The 11,736-nt window shown below is 50.2% G+C and overlaps 2 protein-coding genes across 12 annotated transcripts in view; one reads left to right on the plus strand and one right to left on the minus strand.

Annotated features, from left to right (window-relative positions):
* The window catches only part of STAG1 (STAG1 cohesin complex component), a 163,874-nt gene extending 159,882 nt beyond the window's left edge, over positions 1 to 3,992 (minus strand). The window contains exon 1 of one of the 2 annotated variants that reach the window (XM_058843430.1): positions 3,865 to 3,992. The gene's annotated coding sequence lies outside the window, so the exon portion shown is untranslated. The remainder of the gene's footprint in view (positions 1 to 3,864) is intronic. The other variant, XM_058843429.1, reaches the window with a different exon arrangement.
* A 732-nt stretch (positions 3,993 to 4,724) lies between these two features.
* SLC35G2 (solute carrier family 35 member G2) lies at positions 4,725 to 11,236 on the plus strand. Of its 10 annotated transcripts, none has more exons than XM_058844431.1 (3): positions 4,725 to 4,862; positions 8,727 to 8,800; positions 9,483 to 11,236. In XM_058844431.1, exon 3 carries the CDS (start codon positions 9,505 to 9,507, stop codon positions 10,732 to 10,734), a length of 1,230 nt encoding a protein of 409 aa, XP_058700414.1. In that variant the 5' UTR covers positions 4,725 to 4,862; positions 8,727 to 8,800; positions 9,483 to 9,504; the 3' UTR covers positions 10,735 to 11,236. The 10 variants fall into 10 exon arrangements, with proteins under 10 accessions (XP_058700414.1, XP_058700417.1, XP_058700416.1 ...); XM_058844434.1 differs by having other exon boundaries at positions 4,736 to 4,862; positions 7,027 to 8,800; XM_058844433.1 differs by having other exon boundaries at positions 4,797 to 4,914; positions 7,027 to 8,800.
* Positions 11,237 to 11,736: the final 500 nt, after the last annotated feature.

Genomic DNA, 11,736 nt, shown 5'->3' on the forward strand with positions numbered 1-11,736 from the left:
GCCTCGTATCTGCCCTACTTGTACTTCATTTGGAATTACCTGCATTTCAATATAGGCATTTTCTCCCCAGATATTCCAAAATTAAGGCAGTGTTACCAAATTTACCAAGTTCATATCATACCTACAGTTCAGAACAGGACACAGGTGACACTGTTTGGGCCCTGATGGATCTCTTGTCCAAGGCATCCTATTTCAAGCACACTGTTATTATTAAAAAGCATTTTCCAAACTATGAAATGCCTGCAGGGATGCAAACAAGGAAATGTGGCAAAGCTGGTAAAGCCAGGAGCACATTTCCTTCAAACCTGAGTTCCTGGGTATTCTCTCACAGTGACACATGAGCTGCCAAATGCTGCAACCATTGCCTACAGACAGACTTCCAACAGGACATGTCAGAAATTAAATTAGCAAGTCACTACAAAACCACAGCTGAAATTCCCTCTTGCAGTTCCTTCCCTTCAGCTCTTTCTGCAAGTTGAAGTCTGCCTTTAAAAAAACAATCAGTGTGCCTTCACAAAACAGCACTTATTTTTGAAAGTGTATCTTCTGAGTGAAAAATTGCAAGAGGTCATAGTAACACTCTCCAAACCACATATTTTCTAAGGGAACAAAGAAATAGGTTTCTGTGTTCTGCTCACATACTGAAATCCCAAACCAACAAAACTGCGTCTGCATGGAAAAGCAAAATACTGCATATCCCTGGATAGAAACAACAGAATAATTATCTGCTCGTGAACTCAAACTTGGTAGGATTTCCCTTTCTTCTCCAAGAACAAAAACCAACTCTCCTCCTTTCTGGTTTTAGCCAAATGAGCAGACAGAGTGCCACTGCAAGCAAGAGATGACAACCTGCAATTGGAGTTTCACAACTCCACTGATAAATGAGAATGACTATAAGTAAATCCCCAAAACTTTAAAGAAAGCAGGAAGTATCTTGCAGACATGAGCTGGCATTTTAAGTCCTGAAGTCAATACAGCAGATTTAGATAAGGCACTTCCTTATCTGGGCACCAGATTCAGCATTTTCTGGGTTTGACTCCAAGCACCAAAAGCCAGAGCCTCATCCCAAAACTCCAAGGTGCAGCACGGGGAGATGCCAGAGAGGCTGATCACCCATTCAACACTGCTGCATGTGAATGCTGGCTTTGACATTCCTGCACAACTTCAGTGGATTTTGCCCCTTTCAATGTCTTGTGGTAACTACAGATCTGGTACTCTGGAATTCTCAGCAGGGTAGGAGAGGCTTTTGTGCATGTTACCAGAAAACAAACCACCATATTACTGTAAAGGCATGTTCTCATCCCAGTGTAGGGACTCTTCTTAGAAAGTCATCTCAGTTCAGCATTTCTCTCGCTGCATCCTTACACTTCTATGGGCTCACCTGCCTACTAAAATGTTATTTAAATTACCAGTACACCAACTTGTATCAGAGCATTTCTTTACAAACAAGGAAAAGAAACGAGAGATTCCACAGTCACCAACACAAACTCAAGGTACATTTTGTTCTTTCAAATGAAAAATATTCACTTGTTGAGTTTTGGACTACCCCAAGGAAAAAACATTGTCAGTGCATCCAAATATGAGCTATAATATCGTTTACAAACCTTCTCAACTCTCAAAAGGTGCACTGTAGCTGCAGAAGAAGTCACGTACAAATCTGCACTACATGAAGGACAGGCTATGGACAGGGACAGGAGCTGACAAGCTCAGAGACCCCAGTCACACAGCTCCAGTGGCAGGGTTTCAGTTGCGCTCACAACTTTGAACCACAGCATACTGGGTGGGGACACTTGGCCAGAAATACTGTCCCTCAGTGAGCTAGTAGTAACTCCAGCACTTTGTAAAACGTTAGGAAGCACCAGAGGCCATGGACTGCAGGGGCTGTAGATGGATGAAGTGCTCTGAACCTCCAGAACTGGCACTAACTGTTCACCCAGCTTCAGAAAGGCTTTGTTCCCACTACCCATTCTCACTGACGTAAATCCATGTGTCCATCAGCGGCAGCAATATAGAATTTGAACTGCACACTCTCTATTGAGCAGACAGTAAAAATTGCATCCTCTCTGATTAATCACAATCCTGAAGTCAGCCCCCCTGCTCCTGCTCACAAGGAAATCCTGCTGCATCACGGGTTAGCGTGTCATTTCAAAACCCTCTGCACCCCTATGTGCATTTTCTCAGGCTTTCCAACAAAAAGTCACCACAGTTGAGTCAGAAAGAAAAAAAAAGAAAGAAAGAATAAACTGTTTTCTAATAGCTGGTTTCTAATTCTGTAATAGGAAGAACTTCTTCACATGGTAAAAACACCTTTTGACATACAACCTGCACAGTGCCTTGTGGCCCAGTGATTTATTCACAGGTGGATGGGTTATACTGTAAAAACACTCATCAGATAACCTTGATATAGCACTAGGCAACACCAAGCTGCTTTGGATCCAAAGAATCTGCATTGATCCTTCTCTCACACCACTCCTTTTTGACAAGTATAATAACATGGGAAAGTTACTGAACCCAGACATTTAATGTCATCCACCCCACCAAACATATGACACAGTTTAAGAACAGTTGCATTGGTGGTGTGACTTGAAGAAGGCTTTTCATTCCTAAACAACCTCAACAATAGATGTTATCACTAGATTAACTCTGGGCAGCTACAAAATTGTACGAAATGCAACTAAAATAATCAATACTTACAAAGCAGCTCAATTCAGTTCAATTAAACTCACACTGTCTTCCCAGAAACTAAGTTTTTTGACACTGGTATTGGCAGTCATGTCCCTTTAAGCTGCTCCATGGATACTACAACTATTTTCTTTCTCCCAAGTCACACTTCCTCCCAGCCACGGCTCACACTCCCTGTTCCACCCTAGGAACACAGGGAGAGCTGAGTGCTGCTGTCCACCACTTCCCGGGATGGGCCAGGTACCCAGTGACCAGGACCCATCACCGAAGCCTTCCACTACTCCATGCACAACCTTTGCTGTGTTTGAGTCCAACAGCGCAGGACCCCAACCTGGTTTTGTGCTTCTCCCCCACTCCCAGCACCGGCCAGAGGGCACTGCCTGCACTTGGCTGCTCCTGGAGCCACTGATCCCTGGATCCCGGCTCCGGTCCCGCCACCCCCGGGGCTCAGCGCGCTGCTTCACCCGTTTAAAGCCCGGGGCAGCCCCACGGCTGCGTGACACGGTCCCGTCCCCCGGGCCAGCCCAGGGGAGGCCGCTCGCCCCGGGGCCACCGCACTGGAAACTCGGGAATGAGCAACAAGAGCGGCGGGCGGGGGTCCCCGACCCCGGGGCTGCACCCCGGCCTGGCCCCTCTGGATTCCGGCCAGGCGCTCGGGCGCTCCCGTGGGCCGGGCCGGGCCAAAGGCGGGTCGGGCCGCCCACCGGCTCCCGGAACTTTCCCTCCTCCGCCGCCGCCCGGGGCCGGCCGGGGGCCGCCGCCACCGAGCCCCGCGCGGCGGAAGCGCCACCCCCGCTCCGCCCGAGCATCCCCCATCGCCCCCACGGGCCCGCCGCGGCCGCCGCCACCCGGAGCGGGGCGCAGGCCCAGCGGCGGGGGAGGCCGGCCCGGCTCGGCCCCGCGCCCCCGGCAAAGCCCCGGCGGGGACAATGAGATGGCGGCGAAGAGCGCCGCGCCCGGGGGACCCGTTGCTCCGGCAGGAGCCGCCCCGCCCCGCGCCGCCTCCTCTTCCCTCCCCTCCCCTTCTCCTCTCTCCTCGCACGGGCAGCGCCCGCTCCCGGCCCGGCCGCCGCGGAGACCGAGCGAGCGAGCGAGCGGCCCCGGCCCCGCTGCCCCCGCCCCTCGCGCCTCCATCTTGGATCGGCGCCTCCCGCGCGCTCCCTCCCCGCGCGCCGCGCTCACCTCGGGCCGCGCCGCGGCGGCGCCCCGGGAGCGCCCCGGGAGCGCTGCGGGAGCGGCGGCGGCGCGCGGGGTCCGGCGGGCGCGGGCCGGGGCCGGGGCGGCGGCGCTGGCGGGGCCCGCGCGGGGCTCAGCGGGGCCGCGATCCTAAACCGCCACCTGGCGGCATTTCCGACCCGCCACGGCGCAGCCGCCCCGCGCGCCGGGCGCGCAGCGCCCCCTGCCGCCCGCGCCGCCGCAGCGCGCGCCCGGCCCCGCGCCGCCGCGCCGCGCGGAGAGGAAGGGGCGGGAACGAGGGCAAGCGGCCCCGCCCCGGCGCGCGCGGCACGCGGGAAAACGTCTTTCGCGCGGAAACGGCCGCGCGTGCGCCCCGTGCCCACCAACACCGCCGGGGGGGGGGGTGGGGTGGGGGGGAAGACTGTCGGGACAGAGCCGGCAGGGACGCCGGCAACGGCGGAGGGGGCGTCTGTCACGACAGAGCGGGGGTGGGCCACGGCCCCGGGCCCCGTGAAGCGGCGGGGCCAGGGACATGGGCGAGGGAAGGGGGTCGTGGCTGTCGCGACGGAGCAGGGGCGAGAACCCAGCGTGGGCCGGAGCGCTTTCCCAGCCCGCGGCGGTGCCTCGGTGGGTGGGCGGGCCCCGCGGCGCCACGGCGGTGGCAGTGATGTGTCTGGGGCCGAGCGGGGCCGGCACGCTCCGCCATGGCGGGGGCGGGCGCGGAGGGCGCGGCACGGAGAGGACAGAGCCCGGGCAGCCACCGCCCTTCGCCAGCTCCTGCCCGGAGGGGCTTTCCTGGAGCCGCTGCCGGGGTTCCCATGGAGACGCCCCGCGTCCTCTGACGAGTGCCCTCTTATCGGCGACAGTTGCCATCGCGGTTGGTGCCGCCCTCCTCGCCGCGCTCCCGGGCTCGGTTGCTTTGCAGGCGACTGTCCCCTCCTGCACACCCCGCGAGCACCGCTGGCTGCCGGGGGTTACAGATTGTTGGGAGAGGATCCGAAGCAGTGAGTGAGGTTTTTCTAATCTCGACCTGTTATCTGCTGTCGTGGACCGAAGGTGCCGTCTCGTGCTTCGCCCCATTGTAATGTACCTCTTAAAGCCTTTCTTACATCTAACTAAGCTGTTTTCCTGGTTTCCTCTGCTGCAGGGGACTATATTTCAGTGTTGATGTATTCTCTGTTCTTTCCCCCGTGCCTGGAATTGCTATCTGAATGCTATGGGTTTGTTCAGATAAGGGTTTTTGGAATGGGAAGTTTGCAGGCAAAGTGGCTCTTCTCCCAGAATCACTCAATGCAAGTGTTGCTGCTGCAGAGGTAGGAGCTGCAACAGGCATGAATGGAGAAATTAGAAAATAGTATTTTTTCATGGAAACGGCTGCAAATGGAGACGGTATTCAGCAAGAGAATAGAGAAAGCAAAGGGAATTAAAGGTATGTCCCATCAAAGGAGGTTGCTTCAGTGAGCTACCACAAACAGAGGTCGTTTTTTGGGTAGCAAAATATTATGAGGAATGTACTGACAACTCTTGGACTTTAGCGTAGGGTTTGTATTTTTATTCAGTGAAGGCTGTGCTGGCTTGTCCTTCAGGCAGTGCTGCTGGATGTGACTCAATTAATTTGAAGACACAGGATATTGGTTTGTTGGTTTGAGTATAATATTTGCTCTTGTGCTTAAGTGCTAAAAACTCCTTTCATGTAATTGGTCCTTCATTTTCTTAAATACCTTTTGCTATTCATTAAATTTTAATAAAGACTCGAGTTTCTTGGAATGTATTTTTGATCAAATTGATTTATGTCAATCTGGCTAAAAAGATAAAGGTACTCGTACACCACACAAGTGTAGATCCCTCAGGATGTGCAGTTGTCTGAAGTATGAAGCGCTTAAGAATTTCCAGGTGGCTTAATGGTGTTGAAACATGACTTTTGGAGATTTTCCTGCACCTGATAAGGAATCAAAAGAAAATCCCTTATGCGGAGAAGTCAGTGCACACGTGTGCTTAGTGAAGGTGGCACCAGTTCAGTCAGTTCCGTGGGTTTCCAGGGGTGGGTGGGTCTTTGTGTGATATTCAGGGAGAATTGTCAGTCTGTAGTTATCCTGTAGAGACTGCTCACAGCGCTCTGGTAATTTCAGCCTTATCTGGTGAGGATTGGGAGATTTTCCACAGAAGGAGCAAAGAAGCATTCCTGTGGGGCCTGTCTTTCAGAGTGCAGGGGTAGCTGACTCATTCCCAACTCCGTATCTGTAGCTGGAATTGCCATGTCTGTGAGTCTTTCATAATAACACTTCAGTAACATGACTGATTTTAATCAATCTGGTAGAAAATGAGAGTATTTTTTTGTGAATTTATTCAAGATTGGTGGTTAGAATCACGAGACTTAAAAGCCTTCGTTCCTTCAGGTACAGAAGGAGAGTTCAGGCTGGGAGTATCTAGCCCCAGCAGTCAGGGGACAGATAATCACCTACTTCCACCTGACTAACCAGCACTTGTAGTGGTTGAGGGAAGGAGGGCAGTATTCGGGGATTTTTTTCTTTTAAAAGAAATCATGGTTTGTATTCTATCAATGATCTGTGCCATTTATTTGATTATTTGTTCCCCCAAGGGAAAACAGGGTTCACACTTTGAAGTCAGTGATTTCAGTGAGCTGCTAATTTAAATGGGTGTCCCGATCAGAATTGGGAATGTTTGTTTTGTTATATAACTTGAGAATTTTGCACATAGTGCTTCATCTTTAGCCTTGTATTAAACTTGATTCAAAATCAACTTGTGTTTTTAATCGAAAATGCAAATAAGCCACATTAAGTTTCCAGATATGAAGGAACACTAAAAAGCTCATGTCATCTCCACAAAAGGCATGGGCAGAAAGAGAAGTAGCAAGTTTTCTGTATAGGCTGTGCTGATTTCTGTCTATTTTAAATTTGTGTCAGGGACACACATAATGGATCTGGGATATGCCCTAATCCCAGTCTCTATGGAAAATGCCACAGGTTAAGAAAAACAAGGTCACCAAAAACTACAAACAAATGTACTGTTGGCATCACATTTGTCATACACTCAGTATTTAGTTGGGAAAATGAAATTTTGGGCTAAGCATTCCTGTTATTTATTTTGTTGTTCTTTATTACTTCCCATCTCCTGCCTTTCACACGTGTTTGCCCTTCCCCTTTCCAGATTGCCAACTGTTCTGGTTCCCAGCTGAGCAGTCCTGAGGGAGCAGCTCTGTGCAGAACAGCCATTTTGAGCTACACGCTCACCATCTATTGTTTTCCTCCAGAGAGATCCCTGAATACATTGCACAGGTCCCGTGCCACATTCACAACCGTTGTGTTGAATTTGCAACTATTTGTTGAAAGAAAATGTAATCTAAAGCCAGGAAGCAAGAAGGTTACCGTTGTATGCTCATGCTAACAAATGAGCTATTTTGGTTTTGTTTTCAGGAACAGTTGCAGCGTTTACCCAGCTGTTTCTTAATGAGATGAATGAGTTTACCCAGTGGTCGACCGTCAATCTAATAATAATTCCTGTTGTCCACTTTTGTCTTCTTTTCCTCCCACTTATTTTATTCACGATCCAGTATGTTGTGCCTTAAAGCAAGAAAGTCTTAATTTTTTTAAGGCTGCAAGGCAAAAGTGCACAATGAAAATGCTAGGTGAGAAAAGCTGTGCAGGTGAAAATCACTGCCTTCCTAGGCTCCCTCAGTGCGGTTTACATTTGCATGTTAAAAGATTGGGAAATGAACAATTTAACTGAAGGAAAAGTGAAGGTATCAGGTGAGCCTGGGGCAGATTTCTGGCAGGTGTTGGTAAATGTTGATGTGTTTGAAGGGCCCGCTAGCACAGCTGATTCCCAGCTCTATTTGCTCTCCCTGGCGTTCATCCTCTCGCTCTCAGGTTCCTTGCCCAGTAAGCTGCCCACGGGCACCCTGGAATAGTCTTTACCGTGCTGGGCATGCTGGGTGTGCTCTGACCCTGGGTCTGCAGCAGAAAAACGGGAACAGCAGTGCTGGGCAAGGCTTCCTGAGAGACGAGGGGGACTCGAGATGGTCCTCAGCCCCTGGTACTCGTACAGGTCCAAGCCGGTGCTGCTGCTTCCTCCAGAGCTGGGACTGGTGCCCGCCCGTGCCCCCGCTCCCGTTCAGCCCTAGCAGGAGAGCAGGGACTCGGCTACAGCTCAGTTGGGATCTAACAGGGGGTTAATGAACACTCAGCCTGTGAGGAAAAAGGCAGATTGTCCCATTCTCATGTAAATTAATTTGAGAGACACGGGCAATGCTTGGCTGTCACAGATCACAAGCACAGAAAATGCCAAGGCTGAACCTGGCCGCGGTATTCTCAGTGTTTCTGTGACGAACTATTGCCTGCACTTTCCCATTACCTTTAGACCTGCGTTGTCCCCGACAGTCTGCTGTCCACTGGCCAGCAGCTGTGCTCTTGCACTTCCAGGACCCCCAGGAATGCTGCGGCCCTCCCTGGGGACAGGGACTGTCTGTAGCCATCCTGCGGTGCCACCGCAGAGCCCAAGCTGCTGCTGGCAGAGCTCGGCTCGGGGGGAGCTCGGGCAGGGAGGGTGGGTCCTGCTGGGCTCCCTCTCCTCTGCAGCCCGTGGGGCAGCACAGCAGGCGTGGGAGGGTGGATTGGCTTGTTGTCGAGCTGTAGGACCCGTAGCTCACAAGCCACCACTTGTTCTTTGGATCAGTTCCCTCAGTTACTCTAGGAGATGGCTGAGGAGTGGTTTTGACAGGATGCCACTGATTGCTTTCTCTCCATCTAAAGTGGTTTGGGGTTTGAGCCTCCCTTGGGTTTTATTTTCTGTGCCGAGATGGTTGTAACCTTCCCTGCTGGTACCTGAGAGCAACTGTTGTTTCTGTCTAGATAGCCCATCGAAGATGTAGATGATGAAGAGGTGTTTTCCCCCTCTGCCTTGGGATCAAATGCCTCTGTCACAGGTATGGTCTACACAGGTTTTATCTGCTGGGGTGAAGAGAAGGCAAGGAAGGTTTCATTGCTTCTGCTGCCTCTTCACTTGGAAAGCTCTGCACAGATGGTATGAAAAGTCATTTCAATGACATTCCCCTGACTTAATTGAACAACTGCCCCACCCCACATCACAGGCACTGTTTGTGTAGTGAGAAATGGACAGAAAGGTTTAACACTGTCCCGGTTGTGTTCAAAGATGTGTTGATATCCATATGAAAACTGCTGACTTGCCCCTATTTCCCTGTGTTACCCTCTGTCATCTCCTCCAGCCAAATTTCTCCTGTAATCTTGTAACACTGGTAAGCTATTAATAGTACATAGTTACAGGGTAAAAAGCTTCGCAAGAGAACTTTCTTATTAGAATATACTAGAGTTCATTATGTATACCATACATAAGGACAAAATATGTTATTTTCAAAAATTAGTGACTGAAGTGCCATGGTTGACTTTTAAGGAGATCCAATTGGCCCTCAAAGCCATCAAAGGTATTTAGCAGTTACTCAGTGGAAAATTAAAGCAAAACCAGGAACAGGCTACTAGTACTTGGAACTAGTTGATTAAAAACAGCTTGTAAACACTAAAAGCACTTACATTCGAATGAATCTCTCACTATTCATTAAATAACAGTGTATCTCCATTTTTTTTCTTAAGACCAGGGCATTTCTCTAAGGAAATGGATACATCTTCCGAAAAATACCCAGTCAAAAAGCGAGTGAAAATTCATCCCAGCACAGTAACAGTGAAATACACCTCTCATTACCCCCAGCCAGGAGAAGAGGGATACGAGGATGTTAATGAAGATACTGGAGTATTTATGGAGGATAATCCTAAGAGAAGACTATTGAATGATGGGAAAAAGAGAGAAAAGACTTTTTTTGGTGCAATAGACACCAATCCAGCACAACTGCCAAAATGTGACGAGGTCGGACAATCCCAACATTTCCCTGAAGGAAATGTACTGCAATCCAGGAAAACATGGGCAGTGCTTTTTGGGTCTGCTGTGGCTCATGGATGCGTGGCTCTGATCACAAGGTTAATTTCTGACCGTTCCAAAGTGCCATCTCTGGAGCTGATTTTCATCCGCTCGGTCCTGCAGCTGCTGTCCCTCACTGCTGTGTGCTACCACCACGAGCCTCCCTTTGGCCCCAAAGGCTACAGGCTCCGGCTCTTCCTCTATGGGGTCTGCAATGTCATCTCCATCACCTGTGCCTACACCTCCTTCTCCATAGTGCCCCCCAGCAATGGGACCATCATGTGGAGGGCCACCACCACAGTGTTCAGTGCCATTCTGGCTTTTTTACTCATAGATGAAGGAATGGCTTATATAGACATAGTCACTGTCGTTGGCAGTGTGTTCGGTGTTTGTCTCATCATGATCCCCAACATTGTTAAGGAGGAGAACTCTTTGCTGAGCACCTGGAAGGAAGCTTTTGGCTACACCATGACTGTCATGGCAGGTCTGACCACTGCCCTCTCCATGATAGTCTACAGGTCCATCAAAGACAACATCAGCATGTGGACAGCGCTGTTCACTTTCAGCTGGACGGGAACAGTGTGGGGAGCATCCACCATGTTCCTGCTCCAAGAGCCCATCGTCCCACTGGATGGGGAAACCTGGAGCTATCTCCTTACCATCTGCCTGTGCTCCACTGCAGCCTTCCTGGGGGTCTACTATGCCCTGGGCAAGTTCCACCCCGCTCTGGTGAGCACTGTGCAGCACCTGGAGATCGTCATCGCCATGGTCCTGCAGCTCCTTGTGCTGCACAGCTTCCCAGGCACATGTGATCTGGTCGGGGCAGTGCTTATTTTGGTGAGTGTTTTTTTCCTTGCGTGTTATAAGCTTTCCTGGAAGGAGTTCAGAAGGCAAGATTATCAGGAGATTGTGGATTTGTCCATTAAATGAATGTTGGTTTTCAGTGTCTGATTCTGGCTGTGACCATATGGAAATGACTCCTTTCAATTCCTGTGTCTGAGTGTAGTGGCCAGGCCCTTTCTCTACCATTTCACTTCTCAGCTGATGTAGCAATGCTGGTATTTCCAGGCTCCCATGCCAGGTGGATTTGTTCTGCTGCACACAACCATTTTGTCATGCCCAAAAGAGTAGCTCACAGCATGCACAGCCAGCACAGGCTGGCCCACTGAAATGTGGGCCAAGCTCTTCTTGACCTTCTCTGGATAAAGCAATACACAGGGACTCCAAAGTGACTCTCATTCATGTGTGCTGTGGTAGTAGGAAGATGAGCAGCAAAACCATTACAACAGTCAACCCAAATTGTCATTTCCTCTGTAATGCTTCTTAAGCTTTGGCTGTCATATTCTAAATGGAGCAATGCTGAATTTCTGTGGCTAAAACTTGCATTTCCTGTGCGTATAAAGAAGTCAGTAAAGTTTTTTGTGCTTTGTGGCTAAATTTCTGCCTGAAACAATGCACGAAGCCCAGATGTCCTCTGGGGGAAAGTAAGCCCCAAAAGCTGAATCTCTGGTTGTGCCACAGCTGTGACAGGACCCCAGGAACAGTAAGGTCCATGACAGATCAAAGATCTAGCCCTGTGGCAGACCAAAATCTCTTCTATTGAACCATGTGTTCTAAAGGAGGTTTTGACTATTATCCAAGGGAGGGGAAAAATTGGAGAAATAAAAGAATGCATTTGAGATGGAGATGTGAGCAGCATGGTAATACTGACCAACCTGTGACTGTCAGTATCAGTCAGGATATCAGTATGTCAGGATCAGTGACTGTCAGTCAGGGTGCTTGGATCCTAAAACTCCAATAAGATATCAGATTTGTCAAGAGCCCCAGGGTTTTATGAGTTCAAATAGTATTCCTGGCCATTCTAATGTGTGGCTGTAAAGAGAAAGGCCAGCATCTGTGTCCATGGGCTCTGTGCCAACCAGGCCCTGCAGC

Source organism: Poecile atricapillus, chromosome 8 (genome assembly GCF_030490865.1).
Source record: "Poecile atricapillus isolate bPoeAtr1 chromosome 8, bPoeAtr1.hap1, whole genome shotgun sequence".
Classification (NCBI taxonomy): domain Eukaryota; kingdom Metazoa; phylum Chordata; class Aves; order Passeriformes; family Paridae; genus Poecile; species Poecile atricapillus.

What these genes read in the sequence shown, in the direction of transcription:
- SLC35G2 (XM_058844431.1), top strand. Translation starts at nt 9,505, where the DNA reads ATGGATACATCTTCCGAAAAATACCCAGTCAAAAAGCGAGTGAAAATT.